Source organism: Xenopus tropicalis, chromosome 5, assembly GCF_000004195.4.
Source record: "Xenopus tropicalis strain Nigerian chromosome 5, UCB_Xtro_10.0, whole genome shotgun sequence".
Lineage (NCBI taxonomy): Eukaryota > Metazoa > Chordata > Amphibia > Anura > Pipidae > Xenopus > Xenopus tropicalis.
In genome coordinates this window covers 102212839-102228604 of record NC_030681.2, presented here as the reverse complement: position 1 = coordinate 102228604, position 15766 = coordinate 102212839, and the positions used below count along the sequence as shown (strand labels likewise).

The following is a 15766-nucleotide window of genomic DNA, read 5'->3' as shown; positions in this document are numbered from 1 at the left end:
ACAAAAAAAAAACTGTCATTCTCTCAGCTAAAACTCCATGCCCTAACCAGTCTACCTGTGTAGCTTGCTCCTCTCTCCCCCTCCCTTCTTCCTCCTCCCCTCCCTGCTGTAATCTGAGCCCAGAGCTACGATCCAGCCAGAGACTCAAAGCAGAGGGAAAGCTAGGTTAAGTCACACAAAGCTAATATGGCAGCTGCTTTGTTAAACAGAGAGAGCTTCTAGGGATATTTACTCAGGTATGGTAAATCATTCTACAGAATAAATATAGCTTTTTAGTTTGCACTATTGTGGCTAATCTATTGAGAGTAAACAGTGTCAGTAGCTTTCCTTCTCCTTTAAGATTCTTTGTTAGTTTTGCTGTAATTTTTTACTTATTTAAAAACCCTGACATCCCTGAAACCATCACTTAATCAGTGATGAAAATACAAGATTCTTAAGTCTTAAACACCTGACTTAAACAAATTTCTAGTTCACAGAATGTGTTCTCAGTTCACCAAGTCTCAGTTTAATACTTTTGAAGCTACAATACTAAATACTTTCACATATGATCTAATGTACCAGATAAATGTTCTTAAAAACTTGCCTGTTAAGGTGGAATTTATTGTTTTGGTGCTATTCATGCTCCCAACTATGGCAAAGACTGTAAATGTATAATAATTTCCAGGTATCAGCTGATCCACAACTAAAGAATTTGTATACACAGGCGGCAACTCCTTTGATGAAGTCCCAGAGACTTGGATGATATAGGAACTGACATTGCCAAATGGAATAGGCCAACTTAAAAACACCGAAGTGGTGGAAACATTGTCTATGCTCAAGCTTGTAACTGCTGAAGGAACTGTAAGATAAAAGAACATGCATTTTAGTCCATAGTATTATCATTTTTGTCATGTATTCATAAAGCACTAACATATTCCACAGTGCTGTACAATACTAAAATGGGATGTACATGCACAAATCATATGCTTTTATCCACAGTGTGTTTGCCAAAACTTTTTACCCCATATTTCCAGCATTTCAAAAATTAATTTCCAACATTTAGTCAAACATTCAGAAAAGATTCTTGGTAGGTAGTGACTGAACAGAACTTCTAGTTCACAGAAGCATTTGAATGATATGTTTGACCTGATATTTTCAGGTGTAGTCTCTAGACCTCTCTAAAAATGTAGCTTACCTGTAAATGTAGAAATTTGTGTTTTAGTACCATTCATATTCCCATTTGTAGAAAACACCATGAATGTATAATAATTTCCAGGTATCAACTGATCCACAAGGGAAGAATTAGTATGCATTATCAGCTCCTTCGATGGAGTACCTAAGACCTGGATAATATAGGAACTGAAATTTCCTAATGGAATAGCCCAGCTTACAGACATAGAGTTGGTGGTGACATTGTCTATGATCAAGTTTGCTATTACTGGAGGAACTGAAAGATAAAAGAACCACATATTTTAGTACATACTGAGCATTTTGACTGCTGTGTCTAGCCAATTTATCTGGAATAAAAAAGTCAAGGAAGTGTTACTCGCCTCTCTACCCAAATATTTATTAGATGACAGTACAATATAATGTGGTGATTTTCTGTTAAAAGTACAAGAAAGTAAAAAAAAAGTTAAAAAAAAGTTGAAAAAATTTCCATGCCAATTTGTTATTCACACCCTTCAGTGAGCAACATTGCTACTTGTTTTCCGACATCAGTGTACCTCTTGAAAAACGTACTGGCCCAGGGAGCACAGAATGAGGTACAGTGTTTTGGGAAAAATGTTAGAGATCTGGTTCACTGAGGAGGGGTTAAAGTTGGCACCCCTAATGCTTCTAACTATATTGTTGTAATTTAAGTCAGTAATGAAAAGCTGCCTTCCTTGTTTCACTATTGTTGGATAATGGTGTAAACTGTAAATTATTTCCAAAACATAATGCTTCAAGTTTTTTCCCCAAATGGAAAATTTGCCAGTTCTATTACACCCCAGCATAAGGCCTATAGCAAGCAAAATACAACAGTTAGCAATGATGCCAAGAAGCCTTGTTTATCAATTTTCAAACTTGTGACTTTTAGAGATGTTTGCTTATTTATTAAAAAAATTGAATACAAAAACCTTGATCAAATTAAACAAAAACTTAAATGTATCAAATTCATTTTCTACCCATCATTTTTTATTGGGTCCACAAACTCTCAAAAAAATTGAAAAAACTCTAACTGAAAAACCCACATAAATTGTGCCTAGGACATCTCCCATTGACTTCTATATGCCAAAGTTTCAAGTTTGTGTTTTTGAATTCTGTGCACTTATAATAAATATCAGACATTCGAGTTTTTTTAAACCATAATTTGAATTCATGAGTTTTAGTTTGATTCGAATTGCAGCAAAAATGTAATTTGTGTGTTGATAAATCACCCCCTTCAAGTCATATGACCTAACTTTTACATAGTTGTGGGAAATGGGTAAATAAATATAAATGGAAAAAACTACATGGCTGCTATAATTTAAACATAAGTAGGAGTAATGTGTGAATTTGAAACCTAAACAAATGCAGAACATCAACTTAAAAAAAATAAATACTTACTTGTGTACACTGTAATCTGACCTCCATAACCATGCAACACAGTATTCCCTTGGTAAGCAGATAATTGAATTATATATAGATTGCCTGGTATCAAGTTTCCCAGCACAATTTCATTGGTAGAATTTGACCAATTCCAAGGAGGTGAACCAATTACATTTATTGTATAGGATATGTTGGGCTCCAATAGAGTATCCCACAGCAGTGTCATGGAGTTTGTTGATATATTTGTACAGCTGAGAGTATCTGACACTGTGTAAGAGAATGTTGACATTTTAGGTTCTATGAACAATAAATAGTGACCATATTATTTGGTTAGAATATGTATAGCTAAGTAAGGTAATTGCAACATATCTTTTTATTTGGGATGCTGAATGTAATAGATTCAACAGTATTAATCACCATTTGGAATCCACTGCCATCTTAGCATTTTATGATTCTTTTTCCACTCTGCTAAGGCTAATGGCTCCATATGGTGGTGCCCAAGGAACAGTGTAAAAGCCAACAAAAGCACATTAAAGGTACTGGGTATAACAAGGACATTCTCACCAAATGGGCCTACCAGTGCAATACAAAATATAATCTTTCAGCACTCTAAATTGAATTCAGCACATAATGTGCTGCTAAAACATAACTATAACTGATCACATAACTGTTAAAATAAACAACTATAGGAAAAGTGAAAACTTATTAATAAGACCTTTTTTTATTTAAAATAATATATATAACAGGTTGTTATTTGCAAGAATCTAAAAACTACAGTCTGTTCCAATATTGTTGAAACAAAGTTGTTGTTGTGTTTACATTTTGTTACCCCTTTGATGATTCTAAAGCTTGTGCAAGTGATTTTAGAAAGTTGAAGTAGTTCTTACATTTTATATTCAGCTTTACTTTATATTAAGTGAGATTCCTTGGTAAAATCTAAGCTGACCACATGTCACCCAAAACAACTGCCAACAAGTACAACTGCTTAATGCATCATAGAAAGTGCTTGCATGGGTACTAGTTGGAAATTGCTATAGTACATATATAAAATAAAATATAGTAGAACTGCTCAGATCAAGAGTTTAAAAGCTGCAGTCAGTTTTGCAAGCAAAATAATTGCAAATCAAACACAGGGCATTCATAAATAAGTCCCAATGTGGTGGGGCAGAATTAGGAACTTCTAGTTCCATAGCGTTTTTGCTTTTTCTAGAGGGTACAGTGGAGGAAATAATTATTTGACCCCTCACTGATTTTGTAAGTTTGTCCAATGACAAAGAAATGAAAAGTCTCAGAACAGTATCATTTCAATGGTAGGTTTATTTTAACAGTGGCAGATAGCACATCAAAAGGAAAATCGAAAAAAATAACTTTAAATAAAAGATAGCAACTGATTTGCATTTCATTGAGTGAAATAAGTTTTTGAACCCCTACCAACCATTAAGAGTTCTGGCTCCCACAGAGTGGTTAGACACTCCTACTCAATTAGTCAACCTCATTAAGGACACCTGTCTTAACTAGTCACCTGTATAAAAGACACCTGTCCACAGAATCAATCAATCAAGCAGACTCCAAACTCTCCAACATGGGAAAGACCAAAGAGCTGTCCAAGGATGTCAGAGACAAAATTGTAGACCTGCACAAGGCTGGAATGGGCTACAAAACCATTAGCAAGAAGCTGGGAGAGAAGGTGACAACTGTTGGTGCGATTGTTCGAAAATGGAAGGAGCACAAAATGACCATCAATTGACCTCGCTCTGGGGCTCCACGCAAGATCTCACCTCGTGGGGTGTCAATGATTCTGAGAAAGGTGAAAAAGCATCCTAGAACTACACGGGAGGAGTTAGTTAATGACCTCAAATTAGCAGGGACCACAGTCACCAAGAAAACCATTGGAAACACATTACACCGCAATGGATTAAAATCCTGCAGGGCTCGCAAGGTTCCCCTGCTCAAGAAGGCACATGTGCAGGCCCGTCTGAAGTTTGCCAATGAACACCTGAATGATTCTGTGAGTGACTGGGAGAAGGTGCTGTGGTCTGATGAGACCAAAATAGAGCTCTTTGGCATTAACTCAACTCGCTGTGTTTGGAGGAAGAAAAATGCTGCCTATGACCCCCAAAACACCGTCCCCACCGTCAAGCATGGGGGTGGAAACATTTTGCTTTGGGGGTGTTTTTCTGCTAAGGGCACAGGACAACTTATTCGCATTAACGGGAAAATGGATGGAGCCATGTATCGTGAAATCCTGAACGACAACCTCCTTCCCTCTGCCAGGAAACTGAAAATGGGTCGTGGATGGGTGTTCCAGCACGACAATGACCCAAAACATACAGCAAAGGCAACAAAGGAGTGGCTCAAGAAGAAGCACATTAAGGTCATGGAGTGGCCTAGTCAGTCTCCGGACCTTAATCCAATAGAAAACCTATGGAGGGAGCTCAAGCTCAGAGTTGCACAGAGACAGCCTCGAAACCTTAGGGATTTAGAGATGATCTGCAAAGAGGAGTGGGACCAACATTCCTCCTAAAATGTGAGCAAACTTGGTCATCAATTACAAGAAACGTTTGACCTCTGTGCTTGCAAACAAGGGTTTTTCCACTAAGTATTAAGTCTTTTTTTGTTAGAGGGTTCAAAAACTTATTTCACTCAATGAAATGCAAATCAGTTGCTATCTTTTATTTAAAGTTATTTTTTCGATTTTCCTTTTGATGTGCTATCTGCCACTGTTAAAATAAACCTACCATTGAAATGATACTGTTCTGAGACTTTTCATTTCTTTGTCATTGGACAAACTTACAAAATCAGTGAGGGGTCAAATAATTATTTCCTCCACTGTATATTAAGTCTGATAGACAAATTCATATGTCGTAAAGCTACAACAACAAAACAATACAAAAGAATGTAACTATATGGGAATACTTACACATAACTGAAAACTCATACTTGCTACCTTGCTCGGACCCAGCGACTGCAGAAATTGCCACTGTATACTGATTACCAGTGGTTAAGTTAGAAATATTTACTGATTCTGATTGCACATAGAATTTTTGAGGCAAATCTCCTATCACTTCTACAAGATATGATGTTGCGTTGCCTTCTGTTAGATGCCAACTCACATATAATGAGTTGTTACTTATCTTATCTGTATTCAGGATGTTGATGATGCCAGGTTCTGGTGGTAGAAAAATGTAAAATATTAGTCCAGAGAACGATGATTCATTTAATATAAAGCTTTACATTGTTAGGGAGATGATTTGCCATTTGCATCAATCCTTCTCCCAAATGGAGCTTTTAATGTAAGGTCCCTATCACATTTAAATGTCACAATAGGATTTATTTTACCAGAAGACAGTAATTCTGTCTGTATATTTTTGGAGTGCAGGAGTACCTAACGGAAACCCAGACACATAAACTTCTAATATAAACTACATAAACAGGTAGTGCCTTGGTGAGAATTTACCTGCAAAGCAGCAGTGCTAACTAGTAAGCTACCATGCCTGCTCTCTCATTTTTAGGAAGCCAGCACTCACGTTATACTGGAATATTTTGCATGGGTGCAGTCCCCGAAGGTATTAAATGAACAAGTTCTGATGATTAGGTACTGCTCACACAGGACTTAGAGTTCATTTTCAATATTTTATTGATGTGAACAGACAACTAACGTTTCGGCTGCAACACCAGCCTTTGTCAAAGTTACTTGGTGAAACAAATGGAAACCTTATATACAGTGTTTGGCGGGAAAAGACATTATTATTATTTCTTATTGAAGCATATGCCGATTTTTCACCAAGTTTCTACTCAGGTGATACGTTCTTTTCTGCCTCCTGGATATAAACTCGGATTGTCTAAACATCCAATATGATAATAATGCAGTTTTGTAAATACGCTCTACTGTAGCCGAAACGATATATTGTTTTACTTCTTTATTTTTTATTTTTTCCCCTTTTCATTTGTTTTCAATTTTGTGATGGTATTTTATTCTGACTGTTGGATTTCCACAGAGGGTGTGGGTTTATCATGTCATCACTTGCAGTGGGTTTGTTCTATACACTCCCACGTCACTGCCTGTGTGTTTTTCTGCCAAATACTGTATATAAGGTTTCCATTTGTTTTACCAAGTAACTTTGACAAAGGCTGGTGTTGCAGGCGAAATGTTAGTTGTCTGTTCACATCAATAAAATATCGAAAATGATCCTGTGTAAGCAGTACGTAACCTTCGGAACTTATATATATATATAAACTTATATATATATATATATATATATATAGTAGAAAGAGTGCCGCACACACAGGGACTTGATACAAAAGAAAAAGTGGTTTTATTGAAAAAATTCCAACGTTTCGAGCACAATCTGTGCTCTTCCTCAGGGACAAACCAAAAAACCAGTGGTTTTATCAAGTCCCTGTGTGTGCGGCACTCTTTCTACTATATTTTTGTTTTTTGACCTGCACCAAGGGCATTTGGACTTGTATATGGTGTGCTCCTCCCTGTATACTATATATATATATATATAGTTTTTACTAGATAACTATTGATTTATATATTTGATAATATTAAAATAAATGATAGAAGTTATTGACAGCCTATCTTGCTTCCTTTACTACATGATGCACCATGTAGAAGAAATAAAAATGTATTTCTCTGCAATAGCCACAGTACTAAATGTTATTACTACCATTAGTTTATATAGCAGTCATATTCCACATAGCTTTATAGAGATTATACCCAAATTAGCAGGCTGAAAAAAGGTGATCACAAAATACTTAAACATTTGCCAGCATTCAGGTGGCTAGCCTTCTCATTTTTTAAAAAAACCTGAATCGTGAAAAAAGTCACATTCAGTTCAAGGTCACATGATTTTGGGCCACATGGTTTTTAGTGATTTGCTTGTTCTGCTAGGATAAATAATGCAAAAGTGTAAATACCTTGCTTATCAGATTTAAACATAATTATGAAATTACAATACAATGTAAGGCATTCTTAGATGTAATAAGTAGGCTTCTTTAAAATACTTACCTGTAAATGTAGAGTTCTCTATTTTTGTGCCATTCTTATTTCCAACTGTGGCAAAGACTGTGAATGTGTATTTATTTCCAGGAACCAGCTGATCCACAAGGGAAGAATTTGTATTCACTATCAGTTCCTTTGATGGAATCTCTAAGACTTGGATGATATAGGAACTGATATTTCCTAATGGAATAGGCCAACGCAGAGACACTGAAGTGGTGGTGACATTGTATACGATCAAGCTTGAAATGGCTAAAGGATCTAGAAAATAAAATAACCATATATTTCAGTACATAATGAGCATTTTATTTGCTCTGTCTTACCAAAAATACCTGGAATATTTAAACAAACAAGAAAGGTGTTTTACACAGCTCTGCCTAAATATTCATTAGTAGACATTAGTACAATATATTTTTTTAAAGGTCACTAAGTTTTCCCAGGCGCATTAACTTATAGCAACCTATCAACAGGTAGCATTTACTGGTCATCTTTTTAAAAGCAAGCATCTTATAGTTTGCTATGGGTCACTGCTTCTAGGCAAAAGTAATACCTTTTATTACATATCAGGGTTTATTTCCAATTTTCAAGGGAAGGGGGGAAGGGACAAAACAAACAACAAACAATTATTAACAATCATGGTGCACTCACTGACACATGAGTTTCTCCGGTACCTGGTGTACAGAAGTGCAGGTAGCTGTCACTACATCATATATTCTTACAATGAGAGACACAATACAATTTAGAGAAGTTTATGCTAGACCTTTAGGACCAAACTTACAATTTTGGGGGGTCTTATTCAGGTTAATATTTAGCCATGAATTCCGAATCTTTGCAAACTACAGAGGGCACCCTAGCACATTACCACCAACTTCTTGGAATAGTACAATACTGCTCTTGTAATCTGGGGGGAGGAGGTACTCTACCAATCCCAGTAGGCAGACTTCAGAGTAACACAGGTGAAAGGTTTAGATCAGTGGCCCACGACCCCCCTCTGTGTGGCCCCCCACACCTTTGGTTAAAGGTTACCTTTGTGTAACCTTTAAATGGTATCAGTATTGAGATTACCTGTCCCACTGCATGGTTCACACTTTAGATTTAGGCTGTAATTCCCCTGTACTGTTCACACCTTTTAATCCCTGCATTGTTCACCCACTGCATTGTTCATACCTCAGGCTCAGGCTGAGCCACACATCACCCACATTGTTCACTTCTTCACACCTCAGACTGTAGGAACAGTGCCAGCATTGTGTCACTGTATGTACTGTGTATGACATACACTGGCAGCATAGGGCAGACAGAGCATGGCACACACAGGCAGCTAAGGGCAGGCAGAGTATGGCACACACAGGCAGCTAAGGGCAGGCAGAGTATGGCACACACAGGCAGCTAAGGGCATGTAGAGTATGGCACATCCAGGCAGCATAGGGCAGGCAGAGTATAGCACACAAAGGCAGCATGGGGCAGGCAGAGTACTGCCTGTGTGTGCCATACTCTGCCTGCCCTTAGCTGCCTGTGTGTGCCATCCTCTGTCTGCCCTATGCTGCTTGTAGGAGGTGAACCTGGCAGAGGTTTGTTCTGGGAGTTTGTTAGTAGTTGGAAATAACCATTAAATGGTCCTTAAGGTGTGTAATTATGTGCTGAGGGTTGCTGTGCTATCCACAGGGGAGAAGGAGGCATAATATAATTCTTTCACATATGAATTATGGTTGATATTCTCGCAGTGTGCACCAACCATTTGGGTTTTTGCTGCACTACCACCATTAATGTGGGAATGGTCTTGTGATAACATGGGTGTGGTTTGAAGTGGGTGTGGTTTAAAAAGGGGAGTGGTCAAACTGGCTTCCATTAGCGGCCCACCGCTATATATGCTAGAGAAATTCCGGCCCTCAGCACCACAGAAGTTGGACAGCACTGGTCTACATTATTAGCTAGGTATCTTGTCACCTCCCTCTAAAAGCTCTGTAATTGAGGACAGTGCCATGCTAAGTGTAGAAAGGGTACCTCAGGCTCCCAGCATCTTGGGCACTAAGCCTCTGGCTGCCTGCCCATCTCACCTGCTTTACTGCAGGAGCTGCCCTGGGTACAATCTTTATGTCAGCTTCTTTTGCTCTACTCATGCAGAATTAATTCTAGCAAAGGAGTAGCATATGTTTATTCAGAAAGGAGAATTGCACTCTAAATGCATTGAGTAGTTGAAGGTATCTGTATAATTGGAGGTTTTGTGTGCCAACAGTAGTTTTGTTTTGAGTTGTTGGAAAGTAGTAAATGTCTGGTTTATTAGAACATTTCTAAAGGAGTTTCAGGCCCAGTAGTGACTGGTAAGAAAAATCCTGAAGAGCTCTAAAATGGGGCAAGTTGGAGTTCAACCACAGTGGTAGATTAGGACAATATTTATACCCAGAAGCATTGCCAGTAGGAATAGTTGGTTCTGTTCCCATGCAATGATTAAAGGATGCACACAGTTCTGGTGTAAAAATGTTAGCAATGTGATCATAGCACATATGCTATGATGTGGCAGAGATAGATCATGTGTCTGAAAACCTTGAAATACACATGCCATTCCATAATGTATGTCCTATACATTGGGGGCAATAACTGTTCTGATTCAATAAATAATGCAATAAATAACTGGTTTACCCTTAGAATCAAATTAAAATATAATTACGGCAGAAATAAAAATGCAATTTAAAAACAAAAATTAAACTGAAGAACTGGATATGCTAAAAGGCGTTTTTAAGTGCAGCAACTATGCCTTCTTAATATACTTACATATATATGAAGAATTTAGTGTTTTCGTGCCATTCATATTTCCAGCTGTGGCAAAGACCATGAATGTATAATAATTTCCAGGTATCAGTTGATCCACAAGGGAAGAGTTTGTATTCACCATCAGTTCCTTCGATGGAGTCCCTAAGACTTGTATGATATAGGAACTGATATTTCCAAATGGAATAGGCCAACTTAGAGAAACCGAACTGGTAGTGACATTGTATATGATTAAGCTTGCAATTACTGAAGGAACTGGAATATAAGAGAACCATGCATTTTAGTACATACTAAGTATTTTGTCTGCTCCATCTTAGCAAAATTACCTGAAATAATTTAAAAAAAAGCCAAGAAAGGTGTTTCATCCAGTTCTTCCTGAACAATAATTTAAAAATGACACATTTATCGGGAAAAACTCATAGATACTCTCTTTTTCCTGTTATATATGAATTTTTGGCATGTCCTAAAGTTTGTTTCCCAGAAGCACAATAGAATATGGGTATCAAATAACAGTCTTCTCACACTTAGGTAATGAAATGTTGTGGGTAGCTTTCAGGTCAACCCACAAGTTGGGGATTGGTTGGCAATTTATATAATGTGCTGCCAGGTCTCTTGGACAGCATAGGAAACCAGCTAGCAAGAAAGGCTGGTGTTAGTAAGATATGTTTTGGCATAAAAGTTATAAAAAGGAATGTAATAGCCCTTGACAAGAGCAGAACTGCAGACGATTTATGTTTTTCAATGATATCCCATTGAAATCTTATTACAAGTGAATTACAATACGAGATACCAGAATCTCTTCTTCTTCCTTTCAGTCTATCTTTATTTCCACCTATTCACCATTTCAAGTACACATATAAACTCTATGTCTATCTATCTATCTATGTATCTATCTATCTATCTATCTAGGGACAAGGAGGAGCACTAAAATGTTTTTGTTGGTTTCTAAGGAAAAGTGGAAGAAAACAGAAAACAAAGTGCGGTACCTTTTTTGGTATATATATATATGCGTAGTAAAGGTCCACACAACACAGTGCTTAAAAGTAGTAGAAAACACTTTATTTGGAGGCTAACGTTTCAGCCTACACAGGGGCCTTTTTCAAAGTGCACAAACAAACTAAACTTAATAAATTGTTGTGGGAAAAAGGTGGGAGTGATATTGTGACATCATACTACTTCATTATCATATGTGAACACTAAACAAAGGATCCAAATAAAAAATAAATGTGGTAGAAATGTATCCCACTGGCAATATTACTAATGGCTTTGTTGCTTTCATCTCCAAGAGTGGATTGCTGGAGCAGATCCAATCATAACAACATAGCAGAACAGATGGGAGGTGGAGGGAAAATAGCCAAAACTGAGTAATAGAAAGAAGATAGCCAAGACCGAGAAGAAAAACTACATGATAGTGCATAAGATGAAGAGGTAAAGTGTGTAAGGTTCCTAGAAACAGAATGTGAAGAAAGTAAGCCAGTCAGAGCATGGGAGATGGCACATATCTTATCTCCAATGGTCCCTGTTTGAACTTTCGGTTAACACATGACCTTATCGCCATCCCCTTAACAGAGTGCCACTGAGGGTAGGCAGATATTAGGGCTTAGCTCAATCACTATAGCATAGTATGGTAACAGTTTCTGTATATACAGTGTCAACAGGCCAAGCTAAAATGCAAGCATAACTGTAATAGCCAAACTACTTTGGTTAAGTATAGTTAATTAGGAATATTTAGGAGAGCACAGAACCCTTCTCAATCACTGAATGTGATTGATACTAGGTTAGGTAGGTAACCCTTTTGAAATTGGGACCAGCACCATGTGCCCATCCAAAAAAGAGCACAAGATGGTTTGAGAGTCTGTTTAAAACCACATAGACAGGGCTACTACTTATAAATAGTGTTGGAAGATCCCATGTGTTGGATTTGCATGTCAAATGTGCATATTGTTAAGTTTATGAAATAAAGTTACATAGTTAAATTGAGTTAAAAAATAAACAAAGTCCATCAAGTTTAACCCTTCCAAATGAACCCCAGTGCACGCTTACCAACTTATCCATATACTTATCTATATAATCTCAGATTCATTAATTGATAGATTCATTGCTAAACACTTCTTGAGAAGATTTCCTGAGATGTGGCAATGTGATATGAAAGGACTGAAGACTTCAAAATGTTATTCTGCCACTGTTCTGCTTACATAAATAACCAAAGTGTAAATAATTTTGATTATCCTTAGATCAGTTTAAAACCTTTTATTGCATCAGTTGCAATGTGGTTTAAAAACAACAGAGAAAAAATGAAAGCTGAAGAACCGGCTGTATTAGTAGGACATTTTTAAATGTAGTCACTAGATGTTTTTAATATACTAACCTGTAAATGTAGAATTCTGTGTTTTTGTACCATTCATATTACCATTGGTGACAAACACCATGAATGTATAATAATTTCCAGGTATCAGCTGATCCACAAAGAAAGATGTTCTATTCACTATCAGTTCCTTTGATGGAGTCCCTAAGACTTGGATGATATAGGAACTGATATTTCCTAATGGAGTAGCCCAGTTTAGAGACACCGAACTGGTTGTGATATTGTCTAAGATCAAGCTTGCAATAACTGGAAGAACTGGAAGATAAAAGAACAATGCATTTTAGTATATACAGAGTATATACCATCCATCTAGTTAATTGGTTGCATCTAGTTGCAATTGTTCTTCATTTTTTTTATTGTTTGTGATTTTTTCATTATTTCGCTTTTTGTTTAGGAACTCTCCAGTTTGGAATTTCAGCAGTTTTCTGGTTGCTAGGGTTCAAATCACCTTAGCAACCAGGGAGTGCTTTGAAAGAAAGCACCAACATTAGCAATACAATTGTAGCCTCGTAGGGTCAGTGAACCCCTTTTGAAAGTTGAATAGAGTCAGAAGAAGAAGGCAAATTGTTCAAATAAACTCTAAAAAATAAATAATGAAGACCAAATGAAAAGTTGCTTAGTATGGGCCATTTCAAAACATACTTAAAGTTAATTTAAAGGTGAACCACCCCTTTAAGGGAACATTATGACATGTCTTGTTTGGAGATGTAGTGCATACTGTCTGCTTTGGTGACAGCTTTTCGTGTTTCTTTAATGATCTCTTGTTGACACAACTGTAATTAAAGTGTATGTAGAATTGTATCTACTTGGATATTTTACTGAAAGCAAGTGTATTTCATGCTTTGTAATCTATTCCTTTCACAGACACACACACACGGATGCAGACACATGTATAGCAGAATCAAACTGGCCATGTATGTTTAGATGTAGTACACTAGACTAGTCTTTTATATACTTACCCGTTGATGCAGAAATTGAGGTTTTTGTACTGTTTATATTTCCATTTGTAGCAAACACCATGAAAGTGTAATAATTTCCAGGTATCAGCTGATCCACAAGGGAAGAGTTTGTATTCACCAATAGTTCCTTTGGTGGGGTCCCTAAGACTTGGATGATATAGGAACTGATATTTCCTAATGGAGAAGCCCAGCTAAGAGACACCGAATTGGTGGTGATATTGTTTATGATCAAACTTGCAATTGCTGGAAGAACTGGAATATAAAATAACACATTTTAGTATATATAATCTGCTCTGCCTTAGAGAAAAGTACTATTTATCTACTTAAGGGAATATTATGACATGATTTGTTTGGAGATGTAGTACAGGTATAGGACCTGTTATCCAAAATTCTCGGAATCTGGGGTTTTCTGGATAGGGGATCTTTACGTAATATGGATCTCCATAACTTAAGTCTGCTAAAAATCATTTAAATATTGAATAAACCCAATAGGCTTGTTTTGCCTCCAATAAGGATTAATTATATCTTAGTTGGGATCAAGGTACTCTTAAAAAATTATAGAGGAAAAAGAAATCATTTTTAAAAGTTAGAATTATTTGCTTATAATGGAGTCTATGGGAGATGGCCTTTCTGTAATTCTGAACTTTCTGGATAACGGGTTTCTGGATAAGGGATACCATACCTGTACATACGGTCAGATTTTAACAAATAAAAGAGTAGAATTGCAGAAAATTCATTTTTTAATTATCTCTTTTTGACACAGAACTGTAATTAAAGAGTATAAAAATTCTACCTTCTTGGATATTTTACTAAAAGCAAGTTTATTTCATGTCTTGTAATATATTCATTTCACAGACACACACAAATACAGACACACATGTATTGCAGAATCAAACTGAAGAACTGTCCATATTAGGAAGGTATTTTTAGATGTATTCATTAGACCACTCTAATATACTAACCTGGAAATGTAGAATTTGAAGTTTTTGAATTAAAGTGTATGAAGAATTGTATCTACTTGGATATTTTATTGAAAGCAAGTGTATTTCATGCTTTGTAATCTATTCCTTTCACAGACACACACACACGGATGCAGACACGTGCATAGCAGAATCAAACTGGCCATGTATTTTTAGATGTAGTACACTAGACTAGTCTTTTATATTACTTACCTGTAGATGCAGAAATTGAGGTTTTTGTACCGTTTACTTTTCCATTTGTAGCAAACATCATAAATGTATAATAATTTCCAGGTATCAGCTGATCCACAAGGGAAGAGTTTGTATTCACTATCAGTTCCTTTGATGGAGTCCCTAAGACTTGGATGATATAGGAACTGATATTCCCTAATGGAGTAGCCCAGCTAAGAGACACCGAATTGGTGGTGATATTGTTTATGATCAAACTTGCAATTACTGGAAGAACTGAAAGGTAAAGGAACAATGCATTTTAGTATACACAGAGTAGTTTGTCTGCTCTGCCTTAGCATAAATACCATCCATATATTTAAGGGAACATTATGACTTGTTTGGAGATGTACATACTGTCAACTTCTAAAACACATAAAAAGTAGGATTGCAGACAATTTGAGTTTGTTTTTATGATGATTTTTGACACCGAACTATGATTAAAGAGCATAAAGAATTTTACCTACTTGGATATTTTACTGAAAGCAAGTGTATTTCATGCCTTGTAATCTATTCTTTTCACAGACACACACACAAATGCAGACACACATGCATAGCAGAATAAAACTGCCCATATTAGGAAGGTGTTATAGATGTATTGATTGGACTGCTTTAATATACTAACCTGTAAATGTAGAATTTGAAGTTTTTGTACCGTTTATATTCCCATTTGTAGCAGACACCATGAATGTATAATAATTTCCAGGTATCAACTGATCCACAAGGGAAGAGTTTGTATTCACTATCAGTTCCTTCGATGGAGTCCCTAAGACTTGTATGATATAGGAACTGACATTTCCTAATGGAGTAGCCCAGCTTAGAGACACCGAATTGGTGGTGACATTGTCTAAGATCAAGCTTGCAATAACTGGGAGAACTAGAAGATACAAGAACAATGCATTTTAGTATATACAGAGTATTTTGTCTGCTCTGCCAT

General features: G+C 36.6%; 1 protein-coding gene across 1 annotated transcript in view; it reads right to left on the bottom strand.

Moving 5' to 3' along the window:
* Window positions 1-15766, bottom strand: part of LOC101733293 (titin) — a 135477-nt gene that overhangs the window by 20879 nt on the left and 98832 nt on the right. Inside the window, exons 75-84 of the mRNA XM_031901901.1 lie at window positions 15455-15706; window positions 14815-15066; window positions 13643-13894; window positions 12687-12938; window positions 10322-10573; window positions 7562-7813; window positions 5468-5716; window positions 2566-2814; window positions 1175-1426; window positions 584-838 (exon numbers count right to left, since the gene is read on the bottom strand). Coding sequence (XP_031757761.1) covers window positions 584-838; window positions 1175-1426; window positions 2566-2814; window positions 5468-5716; window positions 7562-7813; window positions 10322-10573; window positions 12687-12938; window positions 13643-13894; window positions 14815-15066; window positions 15455-15706 — 2517 coding nt within the window. The remainder of the gene's footprint in view (window positions 1-583; window positions 839-1174; window positions 1427-2565; window positions 2815-5467; window positions 5717-7561; window positions 7814-10321; window positions 10574-12686; window positions 12939-13642; window positions 13895-14814; window positions 15067-15454; window positions 15707-15766) is intronic.